Source organism: Stomoxys calcitrans, chromosome 3 (assembly GCF_963082655.1).
Source record: "Stomoxys calcitrans chromosome 3, idStoCalc2.1, whole genome shotgun sequence".
NCBI lineage: Eukaryota > Metazoa > Arthropoda > Insecta > Diptera > Muscidae > Stomoxys > Stomoxys calcitrans.
Window position 1 is genome coordinate 127874086 of NC_081554.1, and position 20653 is coordinate 127894738.

Genomic DNA, 20653 nt, shown 5'->3' on the forward strand with positions numbered 1-20653 from the left:
AAGGGCCTAACACAATTCACTGTCCCTAATTTTAGCAAAATCGGATAATAAATGTGGCTTTTATGGGCCTAAGACCCTAAATCGGAGGATCGGTCTATGGCAGCTATATCCAAATCTGGACCGATCTAAGCCAAATTTACGAAGGAGGCCTAACACAACTCACTGTCCCAAATTTCAGCAAAACAACTGCAGTGGTTTGAAAACCCCGTTTTTGAATTAACACTGTCAAATTCCCGTCAGTATAGCGTAGTCCGTTAAAACCAAAAAAAAAAATATAATAAGCAGAAATAATTTTGACTAGTTTCTTTGAACATTTTAAGAATTCAAAAAATTTATTGGCGCAATCACATAACAAAACAAAAAAATCCAAAACAAGAAACGATTAATTAAATTTTAGTAAATGAAGCAATAGTTTTTTAAATAAAACCAATTAAGAAATAAATTAATATTCGAAATTCACTCATTAGGCCTTGTCCCTATAAGGCTTTTTTTGATTATCAATAAAAGATTTTATTTGCTGAGGGGTTCTTCCCTCCAAAATATTGTATTTTTTTTTTAATTTGAGGCATTCTAATACGGTAGGAAGTTTTTTTATTCTTCCAAGATCTCCCAGCTCGTTGCGCAGCACTTCTTTCTCCATTGGTGTCCATCTCCGACGTTTCGTTTTTCCATAGGGAGAAGCTAAAAATTTAAAAATTTATTAAAATATCGATAAAATATTTAAAATATTTTTCTGAAAAGATTTTTTGAAAGACAATCTTAATACTAAGTTATAAGTTGGTGCGAGAAAAATGTTAAAACTTACTACTTCTTCTCTTCTTCTTTGGCATGTAATCTGGATCTCCATTTTGATCTTCCACGGTAGAGGTGATGATATTTTGATCGCCAATTACTGCTGCGTCATACCCATTGCTCTGGTCGTCTAAGTCAACTCTATCACCGACATTGCCTCCATTACCAAGATCCACTTCGTTACCTCCATTACCTTGGTTGCCAACGTTACCTCTACTATCTTCATCACCAACGTTACCTCCTTCACATTCGTCGTCTGCGGCATCTTCATCGCTTTCATTGTCGTTAACGCCATTATCACTAATACCAATTGCTGCCATAAGAATTTGGGACACGCAATTTACTTCAGCTTCTGGAATTGTTGCTCGGTAAACGTTTTTGTGGATATCTTTATGATGTCCCAAAAAGTTGGCTAATTTATCAATAGAGGCCTCTTCTGCATTAATCATTGACATATAAGTGGCTATGTGTTTACGCAATTTAGTTCCACGCAGACTTTCCGGAATTTCTGCACCGCATTCAGTGGAAAACTGTCTAATCAAAGTACATGCACGAAAGTATTGGTTGGATGTTTTGGAAGCTACCGGGTTTGCGAATATAAAAGGGTTTTTAATAGTTATCCCTGCTTTTTTGCGGTATTCTAAAATTTTATCAATTGCTTTAACTGTTAAAGGACAAAGAAGCACAGGTACAGTGCGGCCTAGTTTGCCTCTTAGGTTAATCCTAGCATATTGTCTTGCAAAAAATATTGCTTCATTAGATAAATTGCTCAGCAGCTCCTTCTCCATTCTGTTTGTTATAATTTCTTTGTTGGTATAGTTAGCAATTTGGATGCGCTCAAGTTCTCCAGCCCTTCTTCTGTTAAAGATTTGTATGAGCACTAAAGTACATTTATTCAATTCGATGTAACTGTCCATATCAAAGCTTGTCAATTTCGAAATATATTCGGCCACTAAGTTTTTAAGATAAAAGTACAATTTCTTAATATCTTCTTTTGTTGGCAGGACAACTTTTTTTATCCGCTTTTGGTTGCTCTGGTCTTCAAGGGCTTTTCTATTTATAACCGTAGGTACTTCTTCTTCCCACAGTAAGATAAAATCACGGACAGTTTTCTTTTTATCTTCTTCCGCTAGATCTTTAACATATTCCGCTTGCAATGTATATGCACATTTTTTTATTAAAGACGAAAGTATTATCGCCACTTGTGGATGATCATACCATTGCCGTTCCTCATTCCAACTGGCTACTTTTTTTATAGCCTCTATGCACATATCATGTTTTTGGGGCCTAAAGACGTCTTTTAATTCGGTAATTTCATGATCTAAAGCCATAGCCTGAAGTTTAAACCTGCCTAAATACCGCAAATGAGCACGAATCATTTCGTAATTGTGGGGGGACGTGTACTTCTCGGCCATCCTCCTACCATATTTTATTATGAGTTCATCAAACCTGATGGAATCGGTTACAACGTCGTCATTGAGAACTGGCAAAATCTTCGTTCTTAGGACTGGACTGGCCGCTGGATGGTAAAATTGAGTTAGTGCTTTACCCGCTGCTATAGTTAACTTATTTTTTCTAGCCCTATTGACTTTATGGCAGTTATACCGGTGTTGTCGAAAACTCATTTTGGAATAGAAGCCCTTACAAGTGCAACAACAAGTCAAATCAGTGGCACTTTTCGCAAACTTCTTTTGTGGATTTCTTGGTAAAATTAAAATGCCAGTGTTTGCAGTTTTGTTAGTATTATGAACAAAATCACCTTCTTTCCGCAATTTTGCCAAAATTTTCATACGCTCATCACTCTTTGCCGGCAACCTGCTCGCAGTTTTTACTTCTCTCTCAGCCTTATGTTTCAAAAGCAAATGCCTTCCAATCTGAGTCTGCAATGAACCGCAAAATTTGCAATAATGCCTTTTCTTGACTTTGCCTTTGAGAGGGACTGTAACCAAATTTATATTAAGAGGATCCTCTATAATTGTTAGGCTTTGTTCAAAAGTAGAGCATAAGCTGGTGTCCGGAACATACTGTGAATTAGACGTATTCTCGCGGTTCAATGAACTATCAATGTTGGATTCGCATTTCGAAGTATCTGCGGTAATTGTGCTAACATCCAAGTCACACTTATCCTGAGAAACTCCTTCGCCATGGGTCGAGTTTAAAATTGTTTTGTAGGTGGACGTCGATTTTATTGGATGTAACTGAGTCGGTGATACATTAGAAACGGGACAAAATAATTCTACTTCCGGACTATCCTCTTTAGTAGATAAATCATATTGGTTTATTAAACATTCAATGGTGTTATTGCCTTGCGTAGTATTTGCAGAAACCAAGCTAAGATCCAAACCAGATTTGTCCTTAGAAACCCATTTATTTAAAAGTGTCGAGCTTAAGTCTATATTGGAGGAGGGCTTTGATGGTTTTAGAGGTAAGTGGCTTTCTGGCGTTGGTGATGAAATAAGAACTAGAGGATCCTCCCCATTGTTCAAATACTTCTCACTAAAACAACATAATGTGACATCCTCAGGAAACTCTAAGTTAGTTGTAGGTAAATCATCTTGGTTTAATGAATATTCCATTTTTGTAATACTAGCAGCAATCTTGCCGACATTCCGATTAGATTTGTCCTGGTAAACCCCTTAAAAAAAGCGTCGAGTTTGAAATTATATTGAAGGTAAACAGTGTCATTGGAGATAACTGACATACATATCTAGATAATCATAAATAACTTGCAACTAATGCAAGAAATTCGATTGTACTGTTTTAACTGGATTTAACTGAATAGTCTCTTATTATTTCTTGTATTGATATTCTCTTATCAATACAAGAAACTTTATTGTATTGATTATTACAATCAAATTTGCTGAAAAATTTCTTTAAAATAGCCTTGAGTTTGTGGTCCAAATCCACTTTAGGCATAGTTTACTATTTTCTATCTCGAATTCCCAAAATTCAAGAGATTAAATGACAGCTATACACAAATATATATAAGGGGTTATTTCTTAGAGCTTTAGGAAAGCTTTTCAAAAAGAAAACACATAAAATTCAGAAAAATGCATGAAATTTTTATTTGAATCGATAGTACTTGGCCATTTATTTAAATGTTCGAAGATTGTTTTATGCAAATGTTGACCGTGACTGCGTCTCAAATGGTCCATCCGCTTAATCCAATTTTGACATACTCTTTCCAATATTTCTGCCGGTATATCACGAATAAATGCTTCAATTTTGTCTTCCAATGCGCCAATTGAAGCGGGCTTGTCTGTTAGACATGAGGTTTAACATAGCCCCGCAAAAAATAGTCTAAAGGCGTTAAATCGCACGATCTAGCTGGCCATTTGACCGAACCCGAATGTAAAATAAATTGTTCACCGAACTCGCCACACACTAAGTTCATTCCTACCCGTGCTGTTGCCGTTTTGTTGAAACCACATGTCATGCAAGTTAAGCTCTTACATTTTGGGCAAAAAAAAGTTGGATATCACCTCACGATAGCGCTCACCATTTACAGTTACATTACGATTCGCATCATCTTTGAAGAAGTACGGTCTAATGATGCCACCAGTCCATAAACCGCACCAGACTGTGACTTTGCTGGTTGCATTGGTAGCTCTTGCAATGCTTCTGGCAGATCTTTACTCCAAAATTTGCGCATGAACATTCCATTAAAGAACTGGAGCAAACTTCTCACAAATCAATGAGTGATGTCCGATTCAATTTTAAGCTCAATGATAAGGGACCTCCTTTTTATAGCCGAGTCCGAAAAGCGTGTCGCAAAGCGACACATCTTTGCGGAGAAGTTTTTACATGGCAAGGTACCTCACAAATGTCGCCAGCATTAGGAGGGGATAACCACCGCTGAAAAATATTCTGTTGTTCTCGCCAGGATTCGAACCCAGGCGTTCAGTGTCATAGGGGGACATGCTAACCTCTGCGCTACTCTAAAATCGACAATTCTGTTTATTTATGTATCCATTGATATACTGACTGCGACATTTTCTTCAGTTCGCACTCTACATAAGCGTGTTGTTGGCTTAGAGTCCAACAATGTAAATTTGGTGCGAAATGGAAGAAGCTCGCGACTAACTATTTAACAGACGATTCATCATTAAATTATAGACCAAATTGGCATTTAAGGATCTCATGTAACTAATAATGGCCTTAAATGAGCGCAAATAAGCTTGAACAAGTAAAAAGGCGTTAAGTTCGGCCGGGCCGAACTTTGGATACCCACCACCTCGGATATATATATGAACCACCTTTCCTCAAAATCCGGTGCAAAATTCATACCTTATGCCCCATAGCAGCTATGTTCCGATTTGGACCAGATACTAATAAGTAAAAGTATTGTTCAATTGTATATAACAAAATATTGGTCTTTTTAGTTGTTATATCTAAAAATAAAACGATCTGAACTATATTCCACACGAATGTCGAAAAGCATAACATAAGTCAGTGTATCAAATTTCAGTGCAATCGGATTATGGGGCCAAGACTTTAAATCGAGAGATCGGTTTATATGGCAGCTATATGCAAATCTTGATCGATCTAGACCAAATTGCAGAAATATGTGGAGGGGCTTAACTTAACTCTTTGTCTCAAATTTCGGCAACATCGGACAATAAATGCGCCTTTTATGGCCCTAAAACCGAGAGATCGGTCTATATGGCAGCTATATCCAAATCTGGACCGATTTGAGCCAAATTGACGGAGGATGTTGAAGGGCCTAATACAACTCACTGTCCCAAATTTTCTCAAAATCGGATAATAAATGTGGCTTTTATGGGCCTAAGACCCTAAATTGGAGGATCGGTCTATATGGCAGCTATATCCAAATCTAGACCGATCTGGGCCTAATTGACGGAGGATGTCGAAAGGCCTAACACAACTCACTGTCCCAAATTTCAGCAAAATCGGATAATAAATGTGGCCTTTATTGGCCTAAGACCCTAAATCGGCGGATCGGTCTATATGGGGGCTATATCAAGATATAGTCCGATATAGCACATCTTCGAACTTATCCTGCTTATGGACAAAAAAAGAACCTGTGCAAAATTTTAGCTCAATATCTCTATTTTTTGAAGACTGTAGCATGATTTCAACAGACAGACGGACGGACATGTCCAGATCGTCTTGGATTTTTACGCTGATCAAGAATATATATACTTTCCCCCATCTTGATCCCATCTATAACTTATTTGTGACGGATGTCGTGTTAATAATTCAACTCACTGTACCAAATTTTAGCAAGTTTAAATATTAAATTCTTTTAATAAATTTAAATTCTCTTTTTCGTTAATTAATTTACTACTCATTGCAGCAATTCATATTCTTAATACTAAACAAATTGCGTGACCAAATAATTAAAATCCTTGGGTATTGGTACCAAATTCTTGTTATTCCATCCATATTTATTTATTCCATATATATCGCCATTTGTCAATGCATTGTTGAGATAATGTCGTAATTGTTTTAGAATTATACACATTTAAAAGTTATTAAATCAATTTTGGAATATTAGAATAGAAAACCGAAATGTCTTTAAAAGTTGTCAATTGTGTATCAAATTTTATATTGAAGTTCTTTCCAATGCTATATATGTATGTGTCATTAACACAAACATAGAAAACCTAATCACATAATAGCTTTGAAAACGAAGTCATCAATTAGGAAAAATATAAATTTTTATACAAAGTCGACAGCTTTTAAAAAGGCATTCCGGTTTTCTTTAACAAATTTTTATAAGATCTAAAACATTTACGGCATTATCTCAACAAAGCATTTGGGGGGGTCGTACAGGCCGAACTCCCTTCTCTCACCAGCAGCAAAGAAGCTTGGGGCATTACTCCTCCCGAGCCTCGCAGGAGAATTTTCATTCACCGAGCATCAACAGGGATTTCGAAGACTGCATAGCACTACAACCGCACACATTTGCCGTGGCTTCAGTCAGCCCAGGCCATGTTATAGGACGGTCCTCGTGACACAAGACCTATCAAAGGCATTCGACATGGTCAGCCACGCCAAACTATTTGAGTACATCGCCAATACGTCCCTCCAACCAGGCGTGAAACGCTGGATCACGAATTATCTGTATGGTCGCCAGACATTTGTGTAATTTAATGATAAGAAATCGAAGCCACTTAGAGTGAAACACGGAGTTTCCCAAGGCGGGGTTATATCTCCGGTACTTTTTAACCTCTAACTATCCTCCATTCCGCCCCCTCCAGACGGCATAGAGATCGTATTGTGGCATCAGGCCGCCACCCATTGTTGACATCTGCGATAGGTTGAACGTCTACCTCAACGAACTTGCCTCATATTTCGCTGCAAGAAATCTGAAGATATTTGCCACCAAATCTTCAGCCACATTGTTCACTACAAATACGCGTGGGGTGAATGCCGAGCTGACTGTGATAGTCGATGGAGAAATGATTCTGACCATCAAGTGCCCCAAAATACTTGGCGTCACATTTGACAGCTCTTACATAGTCGTGTTTCAGATAATATAAAAATTTTAAAATTATTAAATCAATTTTAGAATATTGGAATAAAAACACAAAATGTATTTAAAAGTTGTCAATTATAAATCAAATTTTATATTGAAGTTCTTTCCAATGATATGTATATATATTATGTGTCATTAACACAAACATAAGTATCATAATAGCTTTGAAAAAATAGGCAAAATATACATTTTTATACAAAGTCGACAACTTTTAAAAAGACATTTCGGGTTTCCATTCCTATATACCGACATTGATTCAATAATTAAGAAATGTTTATAATATCTCAAACAAATCATTTACAAATATGGATATATTGAAATGTGGAAGCATTAACAAGAATTTGGTAAAGGAACTCAAGGCTTTTAATTATTTGGTTTTTATAAAGAAAATTAATTGTGTTTTATAAAGAATATTAATTGCTGGAATGAGAAGAAAATTATACAATTATAAAAATTATACTCTATATTGGAATTTTTGGATCACAAGAATACGAGGACAGACAGAAAGACATAGGAACATTAATGGTGCCTTCAATAATGCAAAACCCGTTAATCAGAAGGACCTGCACACTTTCGGCATCAATACTATTGTAAAAAAGTTTATTAATAACTTATTTACTAAAAGACGTATTACGACTGGCTTAGGTTCTGTAGTTCTACAGAGACGGGCCAGTAGAAGGACACCTCATGGAGTTATTATTCACAACTTTTTTTAAATTATTTTGATAGTAGTGCCCAAATGAGGCATTCAGGGCAATGAGCCTCTCCCACATCCACATAAATCAACTTGTTTAGGGTATTTGGTTTCAAAATCATGTCATGAAGGTACATCGGATACAAAATAATAAATCCCAATTCGTACTCGACTCCTAAATACCTTTCATTTGAGTACCCTATTGTCCTAATCAGCCTGCATGCCCATTTGGTTTTTTGTTTGGGGTGATACGCCCTGATACTTGGTGCCATGTTTTGATATCATTTTCGTATTCTGTTCCCAAATACCGTGCACTTGAGACCTCTATCTGCCCCTTTTTCCGTTTGGTGGTTTGTTGGAGGGCAAATGGCAAATATGGATATATACAATAACAATAACAAGAATTTGGTAAATATACCCAAGGCTTTTAATTATTTGGTCACACAATTTGTGTTTGGGCAACACAATTTGGATTGTCCAATTATAGAAGACATTGACGAAAATGTCAACAGGATTACGACTGCACTGGTGGGGTCCTTCGCAGTGTCACATTCAGGAGCGTACTGAAAAGGCTCACAGATGTTGAGCAATATGTAGGCTCGAAATGGGTCCTGAATCTGAAGATAGTCCACTGGCTCTACAGGAGCGTGATTAGACCAATATTTACTTACGCCTCAATAGTTTGGTGGACTTTTTTGGAGAAAAAGTGCAACATAGGGACCATACAACAGGTTCAAAGAAAATGTTGTCTTTGGATAGGCGGAGCGATGAGGACCACGCCCACTAGGGCACTGGAGACTATTCTAGATATCCGACCCATTGACATACACATGAGGCAACCACTGCGGCTATGACACTTAAGGCGATGGGAGAATGGATTGAGGATGGGAGCAGCTCATACCATCGCGGTATAATCGCGGGGACGATAGGAAACCTGGAAGGAAGGGGAGAGGTTTGCGATCGGATACCTGAGGTGAACTTTGAGGTCGAGTGCGACGCACTGCTGCCATGGGCACAGTCTTGGATTGACGGAACCCTAATATTGCCATCTGGAGGATCATGAGCTGGAGGACAGAGTGGGTCTGGGGGTTTACATTGAAAACCCAGGGACTAACATCTGTTTTAGACTGCCTGACCATAGTACGGTCCTGCAGGCGGAGATCCGTGCGATCACGGATGCGTGAAATGGTGTGGTGCTAACGCGAGGACGTCGAGTGTGAACATCTTTACCGACTGTAAAATTGCCATAAGGGCAATAACAACCAGGACGGTAAGGTCACGAACAGTCTTGCAGTGTAAGAAGGAGATTAACGCCTTCTCTGAGAATGGCAAAATCCGCATCGTTAGGGTGCCGGGCCGTAACGGAAGGGAATGAAAGAGCAGATGATTTGGCGGTGAAGGCCAGAGGATTGTCGTCAATAAACTTGTTTAACCCGAAGCCTTTCGGGTCGACGCAGTCCGAGGGGGTGGGCGAGGCAGCCGCCTGACACTTGGTGCTAAATTTTGATACCATTTTCGTATTCTGTCCCCAAATACTGTGCACTTGAATCCCATATCAGTCTACTTTTGCGTCTGGTGTTTTTTGAAGGGAAGAGGCGGCCCTTCTTTTGATATCAGATTCGTATTCTATTCCCATTTGCCATTCATTTGAGTCCCATATTGTAAATTGTGGGTAAATTTATGGCATCAATGTAGGTCATGGCTTTCCGTAAAAATAATATGTAGGGTGGGCATTGTTTATAATTAGTTTCCGTATGCATGCAGACGCAATTGAAAAGCGGTGGCACTACCCTTCCTTAGAACGCTGGACACTTTCCGTGTGGACTATTCCTCAGCTGCTGCTCCGTCATAGCAGACCTTTTTGTCAATATAGTTTACTACTCTTTCCAGCAATTAATATTCTTAATAAAACACAAATTGCTTGTCCAAATAATTCAAAACCCTTGGATTTTGGCACCAAATTCTTGTTATTCCATCCACATTTCCATATATATCCATATTTGTCAATGCATTGTTGAGACAATGTCGCAAAATTTTCAGATATTATAAAAATTTTACAATTATTGAATCATTTTTGGTATGTTGGAATAGAAACCCGAAATGTATTTAAAAGTTGTCAACTGTGTATCAAATTCTATATTGAAGTTCTTTGCAATGCTATGTATGACTAAATTTTTTTGTGGCATTAACACAAACATAAAAAACCTTATCACATAATAGCTTTGAAAACAAATTCATCAATTAGGAAAACATTAATTTTTATACAAAGTCGACAGCTTTTAAAAAAACATTTCGGGTTTCTATTCCAATATACCGACATTGCTTCAATAATTAAGAACTTTTTAGAATATCTGAAACATTTATGGCATTATCTCAACAAAGTATTTGCAAATATGGATATATTGAAATATGAAAGCAATAACAATAATTTGGTAAATGAACTCAAGGCTTTTACTTATTTGGTTACACAGTTTGTGTTTTATAAAGAATACTAATTTCTGGAAAGAGTAGAAAATTACATAATTATAAATATAGTCCTCCATATTGGAATTTTTGGAAAATGTGTTTTATTGAAAACATTATTCCGGGGGTCCTGGGTTTGATGGGAATCACAATGTGGTATCACAATGGACAAGAAATGTCTATGTGTGTGTGTTTAAAAAGACTGCCACTCAGACCTAACGTAACCAAGTTTAACCACGTCAAGTTCTAGCTCATAGTCATATTTATGGTAAAAAGTCTAAAAAGGTTGCTAGAAACATATCTTAGGGCCAATATCACAAGAGATAGCCTGTGTCGGCAACAACTTGTCTACATGTTGCAGTGTGCGCATGTTATTACTTACCGGGTTTAACTCGAATTTTCTGTGATATGGCATTTTCTTTCTCCTTATTGTTGTTTTGTTTTGGCAAATTTCCTAAAAAATGTTAAATCTTTAATTTTTTTGTACACATTTGAAATAAAATTAAAGGAAATATATAATTACCATTTTTTTCTTCCCTTATTTTTCTATCCAATAGGGAACTATAATTATCTTTAAAAAAATTTATTGTTTTAATTAATTTATATAAAAAAATGAAATAATGCGCAAAGCGTATCCAAATATGGAAATTGACAACATTTGTAATACTTACTTGATTTACAAACAAGGAGACCAACATGCCCTTTTCCCTCATGCTTAAAGAGCACACTCCTAGTACCATTCCAGGAAATTTCCTTTGATTGGACAACAAAAAGATTTTTATTTGAGGTCCTTATTAGCGAATACATCTATAATTAAGTGAAATATTGGAATAAAATAAAGTTGAAACAAGTAGGGAAAGGCAAATGTAAATATCCTACACAACTTAGTTTATCGGATGAACGATATCTTATATATAACAAGTAAAAGCGTGATAAGTTCGGCCGGGCCGAATCTTATATACCCTCCACCATGGATTGCATTTGTCGAGTTGTTTTCCCGGCATCTCTTCTTAGGCTAAAAGGGATATAAGAAAAGAGTTGCTCTGCTATTAAAACGATATCAAGATATGGTCCGGTTCGGACCACAATTAAATTATATGTTGGAGACCTGTGTAAAATTTCAGCCAATTCGTATAAGAATTGCGCCCATTGGGGCTCACGAAGTAAAATAGAGAGAACGATTTATATGGGATCTGTATCGGGCTATAGACCGATGCAGACCATAATAAACACGTTTGTTGATGGTCATGAGAGGATCCATCGTACAATATTTCAGGCATATCGGATAATAATTGCGACCTCTAGGGGTCAAGAAGTCAAGATCCCAGATCGGTTTATATAGCAGCTATTTCAGGTTATGAACCGATTTGAACCTTATTTGACACAGTTGTTGAAAGTAAAAATAAAATACGTCATGCAAAATTTCAGCCAAATCGGATAAGAATTGTGCCCTCTAGAGGCTCAAGAAGTCAAGACCCAAGATCGGTTTATATGGCAGCTATATTAGGTTATGGACCGATTTGAACCATACTTGGCACAGTTGTTGGGTATCATAACAAAACACGTCGTGCAAAATTTCATTCTGATCGGATAAGAATTGCGCACGCTAGAGGCTCAAGAATTCAAGACCCAATATCGGTTTATATGGCAGCTATATCAGGTTATGAACCGATTTGAACCATACTTGGCACAGTTGTTGGATATCATAGCAAAACACGACATGCAAAATTTCATCCCAATCGGATAAGAATTGCGCACTCTAGAGGCTCAAGAAGTCAAGACCCAAGATCGGTTTATATGGCAGCTATATCAGGTTATGGACCGATTTAAACCATACTTCACACAGTTGTTGGGTATCATAACAAAACACGTCGTGCAAAATTTCATTTCAATCGGATAAGAATTGCGCACTCTAGAGGCTCAAGAAGTCAAGACCCAAGATCGGTTTATATGGCAGCTATATCAGGTTATGGACCGATTTGAACTATACTTGGCGCAGTTGTTGGATATTATAACAAAACACGTCGTACCAAATTTCATTCCAATCGGATAAGAATTGCGCACTCTAGAGGCTCAAGAAGTCAAGACCCAAGATCGGTTTATATGGCCGCTATATCAAAACATGGACCGATATGGCCCATTTACAATACCAACCGACCTACACTAATAAGAAGTATTTGTGCAAAATTTCAAGCGGCTAGCTTTACTCCTTCGGAAGTTAGCGTGCTTTCGACAGACAGACGGACGGACGGACGGACGGACAGACGGACGGACATGGCTAGATCGACATAAAATGTCACGACGATCAGGAATATATATACTTTATGGGGTCTCAGACGAATATTTCGAGTAGTTACAAACAGAATGACGAAATTAGTATACCCCCCATCTTATGGTGGAGGGTATAAAAATCAATTTGTATTTGTTTGTGTGTTCCTTATAGACTCAGAAACAGCTGAACCGATTTTCTTACCCTAATTTTAAGAAACGCCAGATCTCGGAGATGGTTGGTGCGATTTAAGCGAAATTTTGTATGCTCTCATATAGTACCCTAAAAATAAAAATTTGGTGTCCAAATTTCGGATGGGGTAACTAGGGGGGCCGCCCCACCCTAAAACCTACCAAACATATATTTAGACCAATCACGACAATATGGGACTCAAATGAAAGGTATTTAGGATAAGAAAACGTATCTGATATCCATATGTCGGACCAAGTGCTAGGGGGACCAGCCCAACCCCCAAAACACCCCCAAATCGGACATATTTACCGACCATGGCAATATGGGACTCAAATGAAAGGTATTTGCGAGTAGAATACGAATCTGATATCCAAATGTGGGAACAAGTTTCTGGGGGTCCACTCCTTTCCCAAAACACCCCCCAAACAGGACTTATTTACTGACCATGGGAATATGGGGCTTAAATAAAAGGTATTTGAATGTAGAATACGAATCTGATAACCAAATACGGGACCAAGTGTTTGGGGGCCGCCTCTCCACATAAACCTCCCCCAAAGGGGACACATTTACGACCATAGCCACATGGGGCTCAAATGAAAGGTATTTGGGAGTAAAGCACAAATCTGATATCAATATTCGGGAAAATTGTCTATATGATATCCAAATATGGGACCAAGTTTTTAGGGGGCCGCCTCTCCCCAAAAACATCACCCAAAGGGTACAAATTTACGACCATAGCCATATGGGGCTCAAATGAAATCACGAATATGATATTAATATTTCGGAAAACTGTCTATGGGGCCACCCCACCCCCACGACACCACCCAAATATCCGATGTATATTTTAAAGGCCAACTCAAAGAGTGGCCGCCCATCCCCCAAAACACCCTCAAGCCGGAAATATGGGGCTCAAATTAAAGATATGTGGGAGTAGACCACGTATCTGATATCAATATTAGGGACCAACTGTCTAGGGGACGTCCCACCACCATAACAACCCCCAAATAGGACGTATTTGCTCACCAAGACAACTTGGGTCCTAAAGAGAGTGGAACTAAATATTTATATTGTAGTTTTTTGGGCCAATACCTTAAACCGGACATATTTGCTGACTTTTCCAATAAGGAGTTTCAATGAGATTTGAAAACGAATTTGATATCCAATTTTGAGGCCAATGGCAATATGAGGTTCAAATAAATGATATATAGATATATGAGAATAGAGAACGTTCCTAATATATTTTCCGGGCTTAGAGTTTGGGCGACCACCCCAATCCCCAAAACACCCCTAAATCGGGCATATTTACCGACCATGACAATGTGGGCCTAAATGAAAAGTATTGGGGGGTAGAGCAAGAATTGATGCCCACATTCGGGACCAATTTTTTATTTTTCTGGGCCATGTATCTGGGAGTACACCTTACAACCAAACTTGAATTCGTAGATCAATAAAGATCATATGGGATTCAGATAAAGGCACTTATATCTTTAAACTGTTAGTCAAGCGATATACTATTTTCGTAGCATGGTATTTCACTAAAAAATCTTTAATTGTCGAAAATAAATATTCCAAGGAAACTATTGTTCCATATAAAGTAAAAGAAGGCGCAGCACGGGTCAGCTAGTGTATATATATATATATATATATATATATACTTGAAACGATTTTAATGAAATTTTGACATTACATATTGGGCGACTAAAAGTTTTTTCTGTACTTACTTAAAACTACCTTATAGCACAAAATGGCGTATCGTGCCCACAGCTATATCACGTTATAGTCCGATTCGGGGCTCAAGAAGCGAAATCGGGAGATCGGTTTATATGGGAGCTGTATCAAGCTATAGATCGATTCTGACCATGTTGCACAAGTATGTTGAGGGCCTTGGGAGGAGCCGTTGTACAATTTGTACATTTGTGCCAAATCGGATGAGAATTGCGCTCTCTAGAGGCTCAAGAAGTCAAGACCCAAAATGGGTTTATATGGCAGCTATATCAAAACATGGACCGATTTGAACCACACTTAGCACAGTTGTTGGAAGTAATATAGAAACACTATGTGCACAATTTCAGTCAAATCGGAGGAGAGTGCCGCCCTCTAGAGGCTCAAGAAGCCAAGACCCAAGATCGGTTTATATGACAGCTATATCAGGTTATGGACCGATTAGGACCATACTACTTACAGTTGTTGGAAGTGATATCAAAACACTATGTGTCAAATCGGACAAGAATTGCGCCCTCTAGAGGCTAAAGAAGTCAAGGCCCAAGATCGGTTTATATGGCAGCTATATCAAAACGTGAACCGATTTGGCCCATTTACAAATCCAACCGACCTACACTAATAAAAAGTATTTCCGCAAAATTTCAAGCAGCTAGCTCTACTCCCTCAAAAGCGTGCTTTCGACAGACAGACGGACGTCTAGTTCGACTTAAAATGTCGCGACGATCAAGAATATATATACTTTATGGGGTCTTAGACGCATATTTCGAGGTGTTACAAACAGAATGACGAAATTAGTATACCCCCATCCTATGGTGGAGGGTATAAAAAGTAAAAGTTATACAGTAAACCGACGGAGACACTAATATGGAAGCTAGAACACTGAGGTTAGCTACATCTTAACATGATCCAATTTTGATGGAATTTTGCACACAAGCTAAGAAATCAAAGAATACATGTTGGACAAAATTTCTTCAAAATGCCGATGAACACACCTGTTGAGCCATCAAATAGAACATCTCTTGGAAAATGAAATTTCATCATCAAATGGATCTTTTAGGCACTTCAACTAAAACAAAAAAGGCTGATTTAATTTTAATTGATTTTACCAACGATAATGCCTAAAATATCCTTTTTGTGATGAGATTTCATGCCCATTTTCTTCATTATTATATTTTGAAGAAATTTTATGCATCTTGTAGTCTTTGATTTCTTAGTTTGTATGCAAAGTACAATTTTTTATATTGTGGCAAAAAGTACTTACCTGACCGCTCCGTTCACACAAAATTTTCACTTCTAAATGTGTGTTTTAAACTGTACAATCCCGTTAGAATAAGATATGAAAGCTTATCAAATACGCGAATAAAGTAGTCGCTGTAATTGATACCCGCAACATAATTGCTGCTCTTTTAATGGTAACCTAAGACGTTGACGACTGACAAAAAATGATCTGTCATTATCAAGTATGTTACCGTTTCCAGCATGCGACCTATTAAAAATAGATTTTACACAAAATATATTTTTACAAACAAATATGTCATACATTTTTATACCCTCCACCATAGGATGGGGGTATACTAATTTCGTCATTCTGTTTGTAACTCCTCGAAATATTCGTCTAATACCCCATAAAGTATATATATTCTTGATCGTCATGACATTTTATGTCGATCTAGCCATGTCCGTCTGTCTGTCGAAAGCCCGCTAACTTTCGAAGGAGTTAAGCTAGCCGTTTGAAATTTTGCGCAAATACTTTTTATTAATGTAGGTCGGTTGGGATTGTAAATGGGCTATAACGGTCCACGTTTTGATATAGCTACCATATAAACCTATCTTGGGTTTTGACTTCTTGAGTCTCTAGAGGGCGCATTTCTTTTTCGATTGGAATGAGATTTTGCACGACGTGTTTTGTTATGAAATCTAACCACTGGTTCAAATCGGTCAATAACCTGATATAGCTACCATATAAACCGATCTTGGGTCTTGACTTCTTGAGCACAAGAGTAAGCACAATTCTTATCCCATTTGGCTGAAATTCGGCACAAGGAGTTTTATTATAGCTTCCAACAACTGCGCTGAGTATGGTTAAAATCGGTCCATAACTTGATATAACTGCCATATAAACCGATCTGGCGTATTGACTTCTTGAGCCACTAGAGGACGCAATTATTATCCGATTTGGCTGAAATTTTGTATGATATGTTTCGCTATGACTTTCAACAAATTCGCTATGACTTTCAAATCGGTCCATAACCTGATATAGCTGCCATATAAACCGATCTGGGGTGTGGACTTCTTGAGCCACTACAGGGATAAATTCTTATCCGATTTGGCTGAAATATTGCATGATGTGTTTTGTTATGACTTCCAACTTAAGAATGGTTCAAATCGGCCCCTAACCTGATATAGCTGCCATTTGTGCAAAATTTCAAGCGGCTAGCCTTACTCCTTCGGAAATTGGCGTACTTTCGACAGACAGACGGACGGAGATGACTAGATCGACATAAAATGTCGCAACGATCAAGAATATATATACTTTATGGGGTTTCAGACGAATATTTCGAGTAGTTACAAACAGAATGTCGAAATTGGTATACCCCCCATCCTATGGTGGAGGGTATAAAAATAGAAGCAAATTTGCATTTGCATTAATTTTTCGTGAAGTAATGATTTGTAAAGAAGGTTCCATGTATAAAACTTTATAAAATTCTGAAATAATTTATACAGATGTCTTTAAAATAACATAACTTACTCGCCGTGTCTTCCTCTTTTCCAAAGCAAGTCCTTAAATAACTTCATATTGCAACGTTCGTATTTGCAATATAATTGCTAGCAGTAACGGAAAATATTTTTAAAAAATATTCAATACGCAAATAATCATTATTTTCTGTATTATTATGTGGCGCGCAAATCATGTTACTTTTGATTTTTGCCAACCGTCAAAATTTGTCAGTGTTAGAAAAAATGGTTGATTGGCACAGCAAAATTAATTTTTTTCTCACCAATCTAAAAAACAACCCCCTACGTCATTTTTACATCTCATCATAGGAGATTGCTTTCATTCGACACACGCTCCAAATAGAGATTATATGGATAAAAAAGTAATTGTGTTTGGTATTCGTTGTATGATCTTAACGGGTACTTCCAACGTTGGAACTTTCGGTGCATATGGCTGGCAAATATAGCTTGATGTTATTTGGAAAATCATTGATGCTTACCTAAGTTCTAATGGACAGTTTGCACTTAAAGAAGGATTGTGGGGGAAAATATTTTAATGCTAGAATATTTGTGTATTAATACTTACACTTAACTATGCAATTGTTCTTTAGATTACGTTTATATTGTAAAATAAATTACCTCGATTTGAGCAAAATTTTATATGAAGATCAGCTCACATACAAGTGTACATGCGTACGAATGTACGTACATATCATATATTCACAAGTGTACATTCGTATATATGTACGTATATACCATACATATATATACCTCATTCGATAGATGCATTTCGTCGTATTTTCATCACACAATCAGCATGAAAATTAATATATTCTAGGTTTTAAAGACATCCAGCCAAAAGTGGATTTATTGGTTTATGGTAAAACATGCCAAACAACAAAAATTTTAGCATGCAATGCTGTAAAAGCCGTAAACAAGTTTGATTGATAATAAAACCCCATTTACACTGGTCATTTATTCGGGGTTAGCTGATTTTATAAAGAAAAATTAGATTGACGCAATAATACAAGTTTTAATGTTCAATATTTTGAAGTTTTCCAAATATAAATGATTTTTGCTTTACCAACACATTAAGCCTTGCTTTATTTGTTAATTTTTCTTTACTTTTTTCCATTTCATTATATTTTCTGAACAAACCCTGTCATCCTACATTTGTTAAGTAATGATTACACATTTCTGCTTAAACGGTACGACTGACACGTCAATGACGTGTAAACACGCCGTAAAACAAAGGTTTTACATACAAATGTTTTTTATGATTTTAATATTATAAACTCATTAAGCTGTTCTTTATTTTTTCCATTTCTTTATTTTTTAAAAAAAATCTTATCATCTTTTAAAGGTGTCATCACATTACATGTGATTGTCTTATATCAAACAATACATTTTAAATTTTGTTATTGTTAAAGTTCCACACATAGTGTGATATGAAAATCACTTCTCTGAATAGCACTGTTTTTTTTCGATTAGAGCGATGCTCTAAGAAATATAAAGAATTCTCCTCTTTTTTTGTAAGTTGATGAAAGCAACCCCAAATTAAATTGTTTTCACAACCTTAACAATTTGTAGTCATAAAAAATCAGCTTTCTTCACATTTTAGGTTATGTCATACAAAAATAATGTACTAATGTGATAGCAAAAATGATGAATCGTATGTTAATCGGCATTTATGACATACATAAAGAAATACCGATGATACATAAAAAGTGGCATGCCAAAGGACAAGAATATGTAGTGTGATAGAGCCTTAAGTAAATTTCTGCTTACACGATACACACGATTGACATAATTATTTAAAAAATTAAAATGATTTAATTTTTCATATGGTCATATATACGTTTGACACATACACATTTATTCTAAGTCTAGTATTGACTTCGACTTTTCACACGAAAAACTGTCAAAATGCACTATAAAAATATGGTGACGGAGATAATTCCAACACATTCCGTACAAGTGGCACTGAGTTCTATGAGCAAAATAGTAGCGACATGTCGCTGCATCAGGATAAATTTCGCACAATTTTAATTGCAAACGTAATTAAATGCTCACGAAATGGGCCGAATCAACTTTGCTTCAATACTGTTGTATTTGTTGTGTGTTGTTGTTTGACTTTTGCTTGTGTTCTGACAAAGAAAAGAGTCCGTCGGATTTCGAAATAATTTAATAGACATTTTCGGTGCGAATGAAGTCAGTACCAGGCTTTAACCAAGATATATTCATTTACAGGTAGTGGCAGTTGCCCAACAACAAAATATTAAGTGCACTATCTGTCAAAATTAGTGATCAGTTCAACTATGGTACAATTAATTTAGTACAACTTAAATAAAAAAAAAATTTACTCAGCTATTCGCATGACATCATCTTATTAGTGCATCCTGACTGCAACTCTGATTTTGAGTATGTTACTAGTTCGCGCCATTTTCCGTTGTTTGTGTGTAATAGTTATTGATTATAACACACACAAACAACCAAAATTCCTTGACAGATAGTGCACTTCGCGAGAAAAAATTTTACTCAGCTGTTTACGGTACACTATCTGGTAATTATGTCATAGGTTTAATCAATAAATTTATGATGATCACGCATCATGATGTACCGCGTAAATTGTTCAACTTACATTGTACATCAAATGTGTCTTCATCATGTAGGCTTGATAACACAGCTGTGATTTTTTCTAAAATCTTAAAAAGATGTACCATTTGATCCAATATTCCAACAAAACAGTGTTACAATGATCAAAATACAAATATCACATTTAAAGAAGATAAGTTGTAAAACAAAGTTCATTTCTAAAACCGCTTTGACATTTCAATTATCGGCATTTGCCACTCAAGGTAGTTTCGTATGGGGTAGTTTTTTGTTGTTATGATCAAGATACATATATTCATTTACAGGTAGTGGCTGTTGCTCAACAACAAAATATTCGTGCAACTTTGATTTTGAATATGTTACTAGTTCGCGCCATTTTTCGTTGTATATGTGTTATCGTTCTTAACTATAATACGCACACATACAACCATATCTCTTTGACAGCTGTTTACGGTACACTACCTGGTAATTATGTCATGGTTGTGCTAGTGACGCTACCACTCAATTGTACAATGGTGTTAAATAAAGCATTTCGCAAACATGATATACCACTTTCTTCTTTTCTCTACTTTACTTTGGTACTTTTTTCCGTGCACATCATGTCATTTAACAGCAAATTTGTCAATTAATGATTGGACAACATCTGTCAAGAAATCATAACATATTTCTGTTTAAACGTTAAGTCGGCTGG

General features: G+C 36.7%; 1 protein-coding gene across 1 annotated transcript; it reads right to left on the reverse strand.

The window, feature by feature from the left end:
• Window positions 1–401: 401 nt before the first annotated feature.
• Window positions 402–16051, reverse strand: LOC131996136 (uncharacterized). Its single transcript, XM_059365588.1, has 6 exons — window positions 15896–16051; window positions 11123–11258; window positions 10975–11022; window positions 10834–10905; window positions 806–3427; window positions 402–681 (listed from the first exon to the last, which is right to left on the reverse strand). Exons 2-6 carry the CDS (start codon window positions 11256–11258, stop codon window positions 464–466), a joined length of 3096 nt encoding a protein of 1031 aa, XP_059221571.1. The 5' UTR covers window positions 15896–16051; the 3' UTR covers window positions 402–463.
• Between the last annotated feature and the right edge of the window lie 4602 nt (window positions 16052–20653).

What these genes read in the sequence shown, in the direction of transcription:
- LOC131996136 (XM_059365588.1), bottom strand. Translation starts at nt 11,258, where the DNA reads ATGTATTCGCTAATAAGGACCTCAAATAAAAATCTTTTTGTTGTCCAA. An exon ending in TCTCCTTGTTTGTAAATCAA is followed by an intron (nt 11,023 to 11,122) that starts GTAAGTATTACA and finishes ATTTTTTTAAAG; the next exon opens with ATAATTATAGTTCCCTATTG. An exon ending in AAAGAAGAAGAGAAGAAGTA is followed by an intron (nt 682 to 805) that starts GTAAGTTTTAAC and finishes TTAAATTTTTAG; the next exon opens with CTTCTCCCTATGGAAAAACG.